Source organism: Equus asinus, chromosome 12 (assembly GCF_041296235.1).
Source record: "Equus asinus isolate D_3611 breed Donkey chromosome 12, EquAss-T2T_v2, whole genome shotgun sequence".
In the NCBI taxonomy this organism is placed as follows: Eukaryota; Metazoa; Chordata; class Mammalia; order Perissodactyla; family Equidae; genus Equus; species Equus asinus.
In genome coordinates, this window is record NC_091801.1 from 46,739,829 (window position 1) to 46,756,268 (window position 16,440).

At 37.1% G+C, this 16,440-nt stretch overlaps 1 protein-coding gene across 2 annotated transcripts in view; it reads right to left on the bottom strand.

Moving 5' to 3' along the window:
• Positions 1–1,096: 1,096 nt before the first annotated feature.
• The window catches only part of NIPAL2 (NIPA like domain containing 2), a 70,151-nt gene continuing 54,807 nt past the window's right edge, over positions 1,097–16,440 (bottom strand). For both annotated transcript variants that reach the window (XM_070481385.1, XM_014847779.3), the window contains 5 exons: positions 10,912–11,047; positions 8,913–9,001; positions 5,263–5,326; positions 4,054–4,148; positions 1,097–2,664 (listed from right to left, as the gene is read on the bottom strand). In XM_070481385.1, the coding sequence (XP_070337486.1) occupies positions 2,552–2,664; positions 4,054–4,148; positions 5,263–5,326; positions 8,913–9,001; positions 10,912–11,047 (497 nt within the window). In that variant the 3' untranslated portion in view covers positions 1,097–2,551. The remainder of the gene's footprint in view (positions 2,665–4,053; positions 4,149–5,262; positions 5,327–8,912; positions 9,002–10,911; positions 11,048–16,440) is intronic.

Here is a 16,440-nt window from a genome sequence, read left to right on the forward strand (position 1 = left end):
AGATAGTAAAGACTTCTGCTTTAATCTACTACATGAGAAGTAATGACTACTCATTTCTGAAGCTATTATCAACTTGGAGTGTGGGATTGGAGAGGCTCTTCCAATATAGTCAGTGGTACTCAAAAAAGAATCACTGCCTCCGAGAGAGAAACTTAGGCACCAATAATGAACTCTTTGCTTCCATTTGTATCTTATGTAAGCAACAAGATCCTAATGGAAATATCAAAATATGGTTCCACACTCCCATAGTAACTAGTTTGTCATGAACTATGAAGTATCACTTTTTAAACTCTTGAATGCCCAAGAAACAAGAAAGAAGCTGAGTAGCAAGGGCAGAGGAGTCTAGACCAAGGGTTGGCAAACTACAACCCATGGATTGACCACCTGTTTTCATAAATAAAGTTTTGCTGGCACACAGACATGCTCATACATTTACATATTGTCTATGGTTGCTTTCATGCTACAATGGCAGAGTTGAGTAGCTGCGACAGACTATGTATGGCCAACAAACCCCAAAATACTTACTCTCTGTGTCTTTACAGGAAAAATTTGCAGACCCCTAGTCTAGACAAACAGTCAGATGAGCCAAATGTTGGCTAAAGGTACCCAACTCACAATGCCAAGAGAAGGAATGGGTTGGCTTTGGTTGTTGCCCTGCACTGTGTAATTTAAACAATCTTTACAAGCCAGTACAACTAAAACTCCTATTCACCTTACTTTGGAGCAGCAATATGGAAAGTAAAATTAAGTCTGAATATATTTTATTTGTTATCTGGACTTCGAAAGTATCGCTGGATTGCTTAAATGTGCATAATCAATGTCATTTCTCAAAACTTTTAAAAGACGCAAATGTTGGCGACCACTAAAGTGCTGGCACTATGCTTATGTCTGTGCAAAATTATACAATACTCAAAACCACGTGCTGTAGCTATAAATGTAGTCCTACTTCAAGTAAAACTCTTCTGTCTAATTATTTTCCAAATCTTTGAAACTAGTTTTAAGAGTCACCAGAAATCTGTAGTTTAAGACATCAGACACATTTCTTAGCTGAGCCTTCCAGTGCCAACATGTTGGACCAATTCAGTAAAACATGCTGTAAATTATATGACTGTTTTATTTGAATTAATGGGACACTTTCCACAATGGCAAGAATTGTTACCAGGAGTTTAAAAGCCAGACATGGGCTCCAGGTTATTATTCAAAGACTGGTGATGAATTCAAATCTCACCTTATGGCCAGGTTTGGTTGGTCCGGTTAGGAGTGCAGGTTATGACAAAGAACAGAATAAAAAGACCCAAAGCAGTTAGGATGACAGTCTCAACAGCTCTGAGTTAAACAACCACACAAATGCAAGACAACTGGCTGAAATATTATTGGGCTGACATGTTGGGAGTGATCTGAAAGTTCTGAAATGTCATTAAGGATAGGGCTTATTATTTGATGTTGGTTACAATGAAGGCTAGCTCTTTTCTTCTCATTTAAATATTAAGTAGATCATAAGTAACAGACATGATTATGGACTCTGCCTGTATCTTAGTAGATTTGTGACTAATGGCAGCAGAAAAGCCATTCAGGGTACAGGAGCACTGGGCTTCCTCCCTAGACTCAAGTTGGACCACCTGGCTGTGTTCTGCATCTACAGATTTAAATGCCTGAAATCCAGTTCTTTAATCATAATGGTCCTTTTACCTAGAAGAATGTACAAATCTTGAAATAATGACTTGAAGAAGAAATGGTGTGTTACTGAAAATATCACTAAGAATTCAAATATGATTCTTGACATGTGCTGAGAATTAAAACATATAAACCCATGTGATAAATTATAATATCTAAACAAATAAAAGCATAGGATATGAGGTTTTTCTTCACTTTCAATTAAAGCATAATGGATCATACAGCTAAAGAAGACATTATCATTCGATATTTTTATTAAAAGAAATTGGTCCTCATTCTTAAGTTTTTCCTTTCTTAAGCTTAAAAAGTCCACCAGCCAAGGTTTTTTAGTTTTGGTATACTCTATCAAGGAAGGCCATTCTTTAAAATTCTAATATTTTCAAAGGATGGTTCAAATAGGACTAGTTTTCTGAAGAGATGATTCACCATTCTAATTTAGGAAAAATGAATGCTCTCAAACCTTTGGTTCAGGAGTGAGGTTGTGGGGCTAAAGTGTTTCTTTTTAAAGCAAAGCAACTGATACTACAAGCTGTGTGGGAAAAGCAACCTACGTGTTCTCTAGCCAAATCGTGAACGCACATTTTTGTGTGACATTCCTGCCTGGGGAGCCAGGCTCTAATTAAGATCTAGCCAGTTACATGATCACCAGGGAGATGTCTGGGGTGTGGGGAACACTTCAAATTATATTCCATGAAAACATTAGACTGTCAAAGCTTAGGAAGGCCCTGATTGTCCATAGAAATGGAGGTGGGGTAAATGACTGAAACTAACGCGAGCACATGTCAGCATAAAATAGCTGCTGACACAAATTGAACATGTGCAATTTTTTAAAAAGGTGGTATCGAATAACAGGCCAACAGCCATCCCCCTCTGCATTTTAGACCTCTTTCTTCTCTCCACTTTGGCTCTTTGTTGAGTCACTTCCATCAGGCAAAGTTCCATAGGATAAGCCATTTGAATCTGGTTGTATTTTGTCCAACATTTGTTTCCCTGTGGAGATAATAATCATAAAAAATCTTTTGAGCTCTTATAGAAGAATAAGTCTTAATAATTTCCCTTCAATCTAGGCCACATTTTAGTACCTTTTTTTATACTATGTGGTCACCCTCTAAACAGCAGAGATAAACCTCAAGGAAGAAAAGGCCCATCGAACTCCACATCCCTTGATATGTGGTCATGTGCTGTCCACGTGAGAGAGCCATCTCCCCATCCCACAGGGTCTACTTTGCTGGGCACAGAAATCAGGTTGAATCAGTCAGGAGGTTAACATGAAGCCTTCGCTCATCTCCGAACCTTTCTCCGCAGTGTTCTGTCTCCTTTTCTGTGTTTAGTCTAACACATATAACAACCTAGAAAAACAATGGCTTTCATAGTGGCTTTGAAAGCTGTTACCGATCCAATGTATGGCACTTTGTGAAATGAAAAATAGAATTAAAAACAAGCAAACTTTCTTTCCTACTAAAGAACCTCTAACCATACAAGTCATTTATAACGCACACTTTTTTCATGAATGCCACTTCTTGCATTGAACGCTCTTAGTTGAAGATGTCTCAAATGGGAATGAGAACACAGAATTCATAGGGCCCTATTTTCTCAGTCATAGGGTTGAGGCTTTAATGGCTTTTGCTTCAAAGGCTTGGTTCAAAAACCATGGTGGAGGAAGCTGTGAGAACATCACTATTCTTGTCTAGAAAACTATAGGTCACCCCAAATCCCCAGCAAAGCTGGAGATTGTTGGGCATGGGTGGGCAGCGGAGGAGGTGAGGACACAGTAGACTGCTTTCTTTGTTCTGGACATTGCTTCTCTTGTCTACGTGACTAACGCGAGTTATTTCTCAGTGAGAGTGGGGAATTGGAGAGATGATGTATGTTAAACTGATCAGGACGAATGAGATGGGGGGAGGGGAAGAAGCCATTCATGTTCAGGTGACCATGAAGAATGTCACTCTTGGCCCCACAGTGCACAGGCCACCTCAGTCTTCCCCAGGAAGGATGTTCCTTGGCAGCCTACCCTTCTGTCCTTACATGTTCCCTCAAGTGCTCTCCAAGCGGCAGGGGGTCTGCTGCTGGTAGCCATTCCCTGCTTCTTTCTCTGCCTTTTTTCCATTTAAAGAAACTTGAAAAGGAAATTTGCAACATCACTCAAATCAAGAAAACAGGGTCAGTTCTTTTATATCCCCAGAGTTTTGTGCAAAACTGTCATTCAAATAAATGATTATTAACATTTACAGTTAAAACATCACCTCTGCTTTCATCATTAAATGCACATTTTTTGAGGATAAGAATTATATTTTATATTAACACCCCAAATAATACCAGCAATTATTAATTTATTAGGATAAAATTTTCTATTATAAATTAAAGAATATACAATTTTACCAGGAATATTTCCAAAATCAATGTAAGACTGTGGCAGATGTTCTTTTTCTCGATTTCTTGTGACCAAAAACACACCAAGGAATGACAGAAAACACCTGTAAGAAAAATATTAATTAAAGAACGCAAGAACACTGAAAAAACTCATGGTATTAAATAACTGGGCTCCATATTCTACATGATGACATAAATTCCATTGGTTTTCTTCTTCCTGTTTCTCATGGTAAGCTGCCTAGAACTTGTCTTAATTGCTGCAGCCAATAATATTTGTCCCCAGAACCAAGACCTGGGCAGCTTCCAATAAATCTCTGCCCCAGGTTTTTAGCATCTGGAGGCTAATTCAGGCTCTAAACCCTTTGGGTATACACTATGTCTCATTTTCTATCCATGCATGCCCAGACCCATTACTGGCACGCAACACAAGCAAAAAAATAATTTATTCTTAATTTTCTAAGAAATTTAGTTGTCCTTGGCCATAAGAATAGTCATAGTTTCCAGACCCCAGAAAGTTAGCTTTGCCCAAATACATTATGAAATTGAATTTTCAAGATAGATAGTTTTCTATGCTGAAACCAGTGTGGGCTCAAGTTTGCATAACAGTGGTCATGCACAATACAAGATGAAGAAGCAGCAAAGCATGAACGGAGTGCCAGTTGGAACCAATGGAAAATCCTATACACTGGCAATACTCTGTCAAAGTTCTGCTCTCTGTTTGCAAGAATGTCGGCAAGTATACTCACCAAATCTCCAGGAAGGGTTAATTCTGGGCACAAGACACAAGAAAGGGATGCTACCAAGCTGATATTATTAGGTCCAAAGCCGGGGATCAGCATTGGCCTTTATTCTAGATGATCCCAGAAGCATCCATGCTTCCCTGATTGAGATATAACTAGGGGTTTCCAAGGGCGAGGTACATCTCATAAAGTCCAAAAAGGTCAGGGAGCAGCTACCAGGGCCAGTGGATTCATCTTGACTGCCCGGAACTGAAAACTCCCCAATGTTTCAGAACCCTCAGAGAAATACCTAAATCACAAAGTCAGAGGCACAGCCCTGTGTGGGGCGTTACGTTGAAAAATATGTTTCTTTTAGGAGCTCAGGAAACTCATGTTTCTTATATTATTTTCCAATTTTCTACGCCTCACATACAATGCCAAAAAACCTACATAAAAGTAACAGGATTTCACATCCCCTACCTCTGAGACAGTTACTCACCCAAAAAGATATATAAATATAGTGAGAAAAGCTGCCCCAAGGAATTCCTGGTAAAATATGATACCTATAACAGGAATAGAAGACAAAATGAAGTTCAGGGTAAGATATTTACAATAGCTACACATTGCTTTTCAAATTATGTTAATATATTATTTTTTCTAAGTATTAGAAAGGCACATTCAGTAATTTAAAGATATTTGCATGCCATACTTATATTTTCAATGATTCCAAAAAGAACATAGATTTGTAGACTTTACATAATGTATCATTAATATAAAACCAACAAAATTGGCATAACTTTTGCAAATAGAAATTTCTTATCCAGTCCAGGATTTGTCGCACTGGAACACGCAAGAAAACAAAACTCTAGCCATATTTCCCACCTACAGTTTTAGGCCAGGGGTCACCAAGCCTGGCCTAAGAGTCTGGATGGATTCCGGGGCCTTTGACATAGCGTGTGAACTTCAGGTCAGCTACTGCCTGTGCTGTCGTTCTTGCAAATGCCCTGTGGTCTGCTGGTCCGGCCACATGCTCACTCAGGCACTGGGGGACACTGTAGCAACTGATGTGCTATCCCAGCTCCACTTCTCACTGCCAACCCCCTCTCCCATCCCCTTCTTCTGGTCTTCCTTTTTGGGTGAAGGAAAACATGGATGTGACACTCTGATGAGCTTTTCTTCTCTCCTTGTTGTTCTCCTCTTCTTGGTCTCAATAATTTCTTCTTGGTCTAAGGTCCCAAAGCCTTCATAGAGTTTTTATTAAACAAGATATCTTTAAATTATATATTACTTGGAATTAAATTTTTGTGTGTGTGATGTTAGCCTTGCTAGTCAGTCGACAAATATTTATTAAGAGTCCTATGCAGCCCCTGTTCTAGGTGCTACAGATACCATGATGAACAAGACAGAGGCCTGTACTCAAGGAGCTTTCTCAGTCTGAAGTCCGTCTCCTCACCTAGAGAACAAGCTTCTTTCAGGAAGAAGCCATGTCCAGTTCTAACGAATATTTGTCAAATGAATAAACATTTCTGAAGCATTTTTCCATGTTATTACACACTTCCTTGTAAACATTTTAATGTTTTCATGTTATTCTAAGCTGATGCACTATGACAGTCATTTCTCTTAGGGCATTTTAATTTGTTCTGAAGTTTTTTTGCTTTCGTAAAGTAGAAATAAACTTCTTTGTACATATTTTTCCAAGTATCTTAGGATTTTTTGTTATTGTCACTTGAAGTAGAACTTCTGGTTTAAACATTTTCTTTTTTAGAATTGTAGTAAAATACACATAACATAAAATTTACTATCCTAACCATTTTTAAGTTTAAAGGTCAGTCGTGTTAAGTATATTCCCATTATTGTGCAACCAACCTCCAGAACATTTTCATCTTGCAAAACTGAAACTCTATACCCATTAAATGACTCCCCATTTCTTCTTCCCCTTAACCCCTAGTAACCACCATTCTGCTTTCTATTTCTGTAAGTTTGAGTACTCCAGATACCTCCTATAAGTAGAATCATACAGTACTTGTCTTTTTTGTGAGGGGCTTATTTCACTTAGCATAATGTCCTCAAGGTTCATCTACATTATAGTATGTGTCAGAATTTCCTTCCTTTTTAAGGCTGAATAATATTTCATTGTATGTATATACCACATTCTCTTTATCCATTCATATGCTAATGGACACTGGGTTGCTTCCACCTTTTGGCTATTGTGAATAATGCTGCTATGAACCTAGGTGTACAAATATATGTTCAAGTTCTGCTTTCAATTCTTTTGGGCATCTACACAGAAGTGGAATTGCTGGATCATATGTTAATTCTACATTTAATTTTTTTGAGGAACTGCCATAATGTTTTCCATAGTGGCTACCTCATTTTACATTCCCATCAACAGTGCACAAGGGTTCCAATTTTTCCACATCCTTGTCAACACTTATCTACTATTTTTTGCTAGGGGCCATCCTAATGGGTGTAAGGTGCTATCTCCTTGTTTTGATTTGCATTTCCCTAATGAATGGTGATGTTGAGCATTTTTTCATGTGCTTATCGGTCATTTGTACATATTCTTTAGAGAAATGTCTATTCAGGTCCTTTGCCTATTTTTAAATTGGGTTATTTTTTTGTTGTTGCTGAGTTGTAGAATCAAAGATTAAAAACATTTTTAAGGCTTTTGATAAAAACTATGAAACTCAGTTCCAGGAGGGTGGTACCATGCTACCCAGTTCCATGAGAGTGCCCGTGATACTGCAGCCTTGTCGGCACTGCTTATTGCAATAAAAAGAACAAGACAAAAACTTTCCTAATTTAGTAGGCAAAATATGGTGTTTGATTTTAATTTTAAGCTATACTTTTTGATGAAGGTAAAGAGGAGAGATTAGTCAAGAAGCTTCACCTCCCTTCCACACTGCAGTAACATCAGATGAACTGATATTACTCCTGGAAAGCTTCAGTCTCCCACATTCATCCATTACTCAGCCCTAGCCCTACTGGTCCTCCTATAAAACTTTCCTTTCTGGGGAAGTACATTTTTACACATCTTTAGCATGTTAATATTAACTATTAGGCTGTATGTCATGCCTAGAACTCCTTTTGGCTTTGTTCTTTTCCTTTTCCAATAATTCTAGGGCACACAGATGTACAGTCTTTTCTTACTTTCTTTTGTCAACAAGCATAAAATGCTAAAAAAAAATTCGACGTCTTGGGATATAATCTTTTTCTTTAAAACTAAGGCTCAACTTTGGGAAACAGAAAATGAATTGATTACTTTTAAAAACTGCCACTGGCAGTCACATTGTTTGCCATGAAATTAAAAAGATGTGCCAATTAGGAAACAGATAATCCCTAATTACCTGAAAAATATATAAACTTTGCGCTGGGAAATGAACTCCCAACATGAGAAAGTAGCAAATACATCCAATAAACCAGTGAACTAGGGCATGCCAGTACCAAACTTAGGAGTGATATATCTGAATCTAGTGTTTTCGTTTGGACCAAGTTTCAAATTTATGCTTTTTTTAAAAAAACATTATTGTATCTGATGTAGTAAAAATAAAAATAAAAGAACTGCAACAGCAGAAAAATAGAGGTCAGAACAGCAAAAGTAATAGTTTCTGTTCTCATCTGCCTGGCCATCCCTGGAGCACTGGATTCAGTCTGGGCCCCACTCTCTGATTAAGGGGAGCGGGGCAGGGAAGGAAGAGTTAGTAATAGACCTGGGGTTGTTTGGCCCAGAGACAAGACACAAGAGGACACTTCAGCGGCTTTGATTATCAGGGGGGCTGGCAAGGAGGAGGACCCAGAAAACAGAACTAACATGAGTGTCTTAAATTCATCGGGAGGCTAATTTCCACTCCAATATAAGGAAATATTTTCTAATAATTAGAGCTCTCTAAATAATTAGAGTGATTCAAAACGGGGCTGAGCGATCTCAGGAGGTAGAGAGCACTGGGGAGCACTCAAACAAAGTAGAATAACCTGTCCTAAAGGATGCTACAGAGGAAATTCAGACACTAGGGGGAGGCTAGGAGGATGTGGGCTACACGGCTCCTTATAACCTAAAAGTTCCTTGATTTTCTCATTTACTCTGAAAGAAACTTCATTTACGCTTGTTGTGGGGGTAGAATCACCTAAGTATGGAACACCAAAACTCACCTGCAATAATGGCACTGGTTGTAAAGAAAATATGGTTAACTGGCACCACCGTTGTCGTATTATAGAGCTTCATGGCTTGATTCAGGAACCTAGAGCAGAAGGCACTTACTGAAGCTCTGGCTTTAAGAGACGCTCAGAAATAAGTTAACAATAACTTCAAGAAATGCATGTTCTTTAACTACAACTACAAAGAGAAAGGAAGTGCAGTAAAAGGGCATTTCCAATCAGCAGTCATAGCTTATACGCATCTGATGTATGAGATCAGATGTCAGGTTTTATGGTCTGTTTAAACCAACAACAGTAACAATGAAAAGCAATTAATCATATTCTGAGGCCACATAAGTTTGAGTTGGAAGCGATTCAAGCTGCTGGACCAGTATCACACTGGGGCTGATTCATTAGGATAGGCCCTAGAATCTGTTAAATATCATATCTGGGGAATAGTATAGCTATCCACTGACATGCCACGTGCCAAGAAAGAAGATGGAGAAGTAAAGGAATGTTTAATGTTTCAAAAACAACGCTCAGTACTCCAGCTGCACAGCACATGCGGGAGCTCAGCTTCTCACTTTGGCCACCAACGTGATTCAGGTTCCCACAACTGTGTTGTGCTGCCCCATCAGGGACTAGACCTTTCTCTAAAGCAGTGCATTGCACTGACATCACCTGGGCGCTTTTAGAAAGCACAAATGCCTTAGGTCCTATTCCAGAGCAGTTGGAAAAACAATGTGGGCAGAGTCCAGGTGCACTTGTGCGTGTGTGTACACATATGTATACACGTATGTGTGTATATGTGCATGTATACATATATGTATTTATATGTGTACAAATAAACCTCCTCAGGTAATTTTAATGGGCAGCCAGGGATGAGAAGCACAGTTCTATAGTCTAGCGTGTCTCATAGTTCTAGTGTGTAAGATGCAGGGACTAAAACAAGGGTGATAGGAATGCAGTTTACCTTCAGTTGAGTCTGCCTTTTAAATTCATAAAGCACAGTTTAAAGATAATGATGCTAATCACCAAATTCCAAAAGATATAGTAGTACTGGTTAATTCAGAAGAAAGAGAGATTAAAAAAATAGCAAGACTGAAGTATTAGAAACACACTCAGTCTTACAAGGAAATGACAAATGAAACAGTGACAAAACACGGGGTTTCTCCAGTAATTCTTCATGCTCCTTATAACAGGGCTTATATCCAACCCATAACAACTAGACTTTACCTCTAGTACCTATGGAAGGAACCACTCTCTTCCAGAGTTTGGGCTCTAATTTCCTAGCTGGCACGGGGATGGTGCTTTTGTAAAGCGTTTTGGGGTAAACAGAAAACTTTCTGGTTGACTCAAGAAAGCCTAGCAGGCAGAGGCATAATCATGATGCTAAATGGAGGGGAAGTGATTGGAGCAGATGGAGGTAGGGGGAGAGAAGAGCAGAAATTAAAAATGTTCCATGTCACCACTATTAGGCCCCAAGAGAAACATAAAACAATCATTCCCAATCCCATGGGTACAAAGAAAATTCTGGCCAAAGATGTAAAGTTCTGGGGAAAGGATTTCCCTCCCGGCCAAATGTCTGGTTTTGTCCATCCCTGGGCAATTAATGAGCATGAGCTAAGAAATGAAGGTGAAGGGTTCATGTATTTCCTATATTTAGAATGAAATCCTGGATGTGGACCTGCCCCTTTGATTTATTGCTAATGACAACCTGTGTACAATGGATATTAATTACAAGCAGAAGAGCATCAGGAAAGTATCAAAGTGCACTTAGTTGGATTACGGCTTTACTTCAGAACTCACAGACGTGAAGGCAAAGCTTAGTGAAAACTGATTATTGCATGCGAAGGATAAAGCAAGGCATGTTGGCTGAGCATAAGCTGTACACCCTTCACCCTTAGAAATCAGTTGCATCTAATTTTAATTATCATCTGAAGCCAATAAAGATTAATGCTCAGAGAAGCACAGGAATGCCGAAAGATTAGTGAGAATGCAGAAGCTAACTTACTTGACTTGGAAAACACAAGATGCTATCATGACGATAAACATGACATAGAAGATGGGATAAGTCAGTTGCATTTTATCCGTCACAGAAAAAGTGATCATGCCTGAGACGGCTTTTACTGAAATAACTGTCAATGAGGCTGAAAAAGAAAACAAAAAACACAAATAATATACATATTTGAGAAAGAATTACAAATAAATATCTTAAGTTTACATGGTAGAGTAGTAAATACTCCAATTATGCTTTAAGAATGAAGACAGTTGTGAGAGGTGGGGGGTAGGAGTGACACCAGCCAAGCAGCAGCCCTGTTGCTCAAGCTGTGCTGGACTTTAAATTTGCTGAAATCAGCTAAAGATCTGCTGTGGGACTGGGTGCTTTTTATCTTTGGAGCAAGATGCTTATTTTCCAGCCCTAACTGTGGAAAGAATGCTGCGGAGGTTATAATTACTGGTAGATGGGAAAGGAGAAAACAATGAAGGGAGGAGATAAGAAAAGTCAGATTATCCACGTGACTTTAATGAGAAAACAACTATTAAACTATACTGAAAAGTTTTAAAGCCAAATAGATGAGAAGACTGGAAAGTGAAAAGCAACTCACTCCATGAGTTTACTATGAGCTGTACTTAGTCTGTTTGAGGACTTTTGTTAGTAAATCCCTCGAAGTTTCATTAAACTATTTTTTGACAAAGATGCTAATGGGAAGCAGGACCAGAGCTGAGTGTTCATTTCTCAGAGTCAACCATAAATCTAAGATTTACATAAGCAATGTCTATTTATTTTCTATGCTAAAGAGGAATCAATCCCTTATGAGAACAAATTTTTCATAGGTTTCAAGCAGCAATGAAGGAAAAGTGATTTGAGAAGGTTATATTGATGTGAAAGCAATGAAGTATTTTCTGGAAACATCATGTTTCTGTAGGAAGAAGGCAGTGTTTTCTTTTTGTCTTAGGTCCTTTGAAATTACTGTTGCATATAATTCCATAATTTAGCTGAAACTCACAGAAAGTTAAAAAACATTTTTACATGAAATCAAATAATTATAAGTCAAAGGCAACGTAAAGAAATACTACCTTTGTTGCAGTTGATCTACCTGATTATAATATATCAGGGCTTTATTCCTTTTAGCTATTGAAAAGGTTATATACATATAATATAATTAATATATATTATATATATTACATATTATATAAAATGAGTATGATATGTATCACATATATAATAATAATCATATATATAATGAGTATATATGTATAATGAGTGTATATATATATAATGAGTATGTTTAAAATACCAGGTGATGGCCAACTAGGGAAAGCCTCCCATATTTCCTTTTCCAAAAACTGAAAATAACTTTAAGTTGAAGAGTATCAGGGCACACTTTGAAATTATGCATTTTATTTCTGTTAAAAGTCATAATTAACAGAGGAGACCAGGTGATAAATTCTAAAAACTATCCCCAATTTGAACAGACAGGCCCTTACAGCTGGCCCCTCTTTATCTCAAATTGTCTTTTGACCTGATCTTTTTACATATTTTCTACAGATTATGACAATAGTCATATTTTAGCTAAACTAGAAATTTTAAATGTCTACAGAAATATGTGTCACTTGATGGTTTAAGTTTGTAAGGTTAGCTCCTGAGAGATCTTGATTTCCTCCTAAACACTTTGCTTGCAATTAGAGCACAGTGCGGTTATGGTCTTGTGATCTGAACAGCCAGTTTCCCAAAGGGATCATTAATGCAGAAGGAGTTGAACACACTGTTCCATTAGCCTCAGAACCTCAGGATTGCAAAGGCGCTCAAAGGTCATCTAAGTCAACCACCATCTGATGTTAAATTATACTTAAACACAAAACAAAAACAAAACTAGAATTCTTTATTAAATAGCTAAACAAACTATCAGTTGCTATAGTTAATTACTATATTTTCAAAGCGTGCACAATCACCAACTGATTAATCACTATTTATTGTAACTCTGCAAGTTATTTCCAGGCTGGTGTCAAGTACTTCTAAGTTTTTTTTGATGGGGGCAGGGTGGGTGATGAGTTCAGGTGGAAGTATGAAATTGTAATGCAGTATCATTCCATTTTTGTATTTATAAAAATAGAAAGTACTTATGTATGCACAGAAAAAAAGCTAGAAGAAACTACATCAAGAGACTGTCAGTGGTTATCTCTAGGCAGTGGGATTATGAAGAACTTTTAAACTCATTTTTTTAAACTATCAAAGCATATATCTTCAATTAAAAAATTTTGGAAAATGCAAAAAGCCTGGAAAGAAAAATAAAAATCATCTGTAATCTCAACCCTCATCCTAAAATCATTTTTAACACTGGAGAATATTTCTTAATAGTTATTTTTTTGGGCTGGCCCGATGGCTGAGTGGTTAAAGTTCCACATGCTCTGCTTTGGCGGCCCAGGTTCACAGGTTCAGATCCTGGGCATGGACCTACTCCACTCATCAGCCATGCTGTGGAGGCATCCCACATACAAAGTAGAGGAAGACTGGCACAGATGTTAGCTCAGGGCAAATCTTCCTCACAAAACAAAATATATATATTTTTCTATCTCTAAGCATGAATATATATTTCCCATGTGAATCATACAGTATACACTACTTAGGAACCTGTTTTCCATTGCTGTTAAGTATTTTCTATGCATTACTATTCTTCTAAAGCATGATTTTTATTGGCTGTAAAGTATACCTTTGTATGAATGAATACTTGTTTTGGTAACTCTCTATTCTTGTATATTTAGATTATATCCATTTTTTGTTTGGTCTTAAAAATGAGGCTGTGATAAATATCCTGAACATAAATCTTTGTGTATCACTCTGCTGCTTTCCTTAGGAAAATCACCTAAAGGGGAATTACAGTGCTGACAGCAGTATATTTCTTCTGAAATATACTGGCAAACTGCCTTCGAAAAGCACCAGTCACACTCCTACCGTATTGTGCTGCAGTGCTCAATTACATAGATTTTTATGTTTTTCTTCATATCATTCTCTGTTTTCTTAATTCTCAACAATAGACATGTATTACTTCATCAATATGACAGTACCATTTTTGCCTAACATATGCCGACCTGCGTTTGAAATTCAGCCCTCATTTGATTCTTGGTTCTTCATCAATTGCTCCTTCCAAGGACTTTCCCAAACTGCCATCAACGTCTCCTTATTAGAGCCATAAATATTTAATCTGTGAATTTGGCTTCGGCAATCAGAGCGTGCTAAGCATAGAGAAGGCCCTCCTAGCTTTCCTAGCTTCCTGATCAACTGAAAGGATTCTGGTATGAGTCTTCAGATTCCATTAAGAAAGGAGATGGCAGCCACAGCCAAAGGGAGCCACTCACTAGATTTCCTTCTTCCTGGTTGCCCTCACTTTCTATTTTCTTTTTTAATTCCATTTTTTTATCTATCACACAAACAATATATCAAGCAATAAAGTAAAAACAAAATCCACCTACCACTACCTCTCATTTGTTTCCAGTTTCCATCGTAACGTGTGCTTTTCATCACAACAAAGGTAGGTACAATGTTCTGTGCTACTTTTCCATTTAACACGACACCATAAATATTTCTCAAAGCTGCTACATGATCTTTACGATCATTTTTTTTCTTGGAAAAGTCATTAATTATCATTGTAAAATATCCAAACAGCACAGATGAGTATAAAGTGAAGGGTGGGCATCTTTTTCTCGTTTTTTGCTGCAATGAGAACACTTCTGGTATTTTACCATCAGGTACACTTCAGCTTTTGGTTTAAGGGAAATATGTCTTTCCAATTTCATAGAAACAGAGAATATAATGGTGGTTGCCAGGGGCTGGGGGGAGGGAGAAATGGGGTGATGTAGGCCAAAGGGTACAAATTTTCAGTTAGAAGAAGAAGTTCTGAGGATCAAATGTACAGCATGGTGACTACAGTTAAAAATATGGTATTGTATACTTGAAAGTTGCTGAGAATAGATCTTAAGCATTCTCACCACACAAACACAAAAAAGAGTTAACTATGTTAACTATATGAGGTCATGCATGTGTTAATTATCTTGAGCTTGGTAATCATTCTACAATATATAGGTATATCAAATCATCATGTCTTATACTTTAAATATATGCAACTATATTTGTCAATTATTTCTCAATAAAGTTAAAATTTTAAAAAAGAAATATGTTTTTAACACACAGGTATCTCTCCATTCCTACTGTATTTCAAATTCTTTATTAGGAATGGATATCAAACTTTAACATGACTTCTCAGCATCTATTGAGATAATTACATGATATTTCCCTTTTGAGTCATAGATTAATGGATTTCTTAAAGAACCATCCTTTAATTCCTATAATTAATTAATTAATTAGTTGATTAATTCAAATGCTTATTTTGTGCTCACTATGCTCAGTCCCAGGTAAAGTCTATATAGTGTAACTGTAACAGACAGCCTGTGTCCTCACAGAACAAATCTGGCAAGGAGGACGAGCTCATAACAATATGTAAATCTACAAGTAGAATATGTAAATACAAATTATTTTAAGTGTTACAAAGAAAATGAACTGGTTTCATTAAGACTACTTGGTCATAAAGTATGATTTGTTCTGGATTCTACTTGCTAATTTTTTATTTGGGATTTTTACATCAATATTCAGTAGTGAAATTAGTTCATAGTATTCTTTCTTTCTTTCTTTTTTTTTTGATAAGGAAGATTGGCCCCAAGCTAACATCTGTGGCCAATCTTCCTCTTTTTGCTTGAGGAAGATTGTCGCTGAACTAACATCTGTGCCAGTCTTCCTCTATTTTGTATGTGGGATGCCGCCACAGCATGGCTTGATGAATGGTGTGTAGGTCTGTGCCTGGGATCCAAACCCATGAACCCCAGGTCACCAAAGAAGAGCGCGTGAACTTAACTGCTGTGCCACTAGGCCAGCCCCCATAGTATTCTTTATCTGTGCTATTTTGGATTGGTATTTATACTGATAATGTTAAAAAATAAAAAGTGAAAGCCTTCTTTTTATGTCTTCAAATAGTTTGAACATCAGAATAATCTGTTTCTTAAAGATTTAAAGGCATTAACTTCTAGGTTGAAAGTAAAAGAAAGTCTAGGCGTGGTTCTTTTTAGCATGTAGCTTTTTAACAACACCTCTATTTCCTCCATAGTTATTTTCCTTTTAAAAATAAGTAATTTATTCAAGTTTTCATATTTATTTTCATTTTATGTTTTTTCTAATTTGGGGTATTTGAGATTTTTCCTTTTTTTTTCTTATGGAGGATCTATTTTATTGTCTTTTAAGAACTGATTCTTGGGTTTATTTATCAATCCATTGCTTTTCTGTTTTGTAATTCATTAATTTTTCCCTTTGTCTTTATTAACAGTTTCTTTCTGCTTGCCTAAACTTTATTTCAGTTTTTTTATCCTAACTTCTTGAGTTGACTGCCTAATTGACTTTCACTTAAAGCAATGAATTTCCTTTTGAATATAGCATTAGTCATAAACTATAGGTTTAATATTAGGTGTTTTCATAACAATTTTTAAAAACATA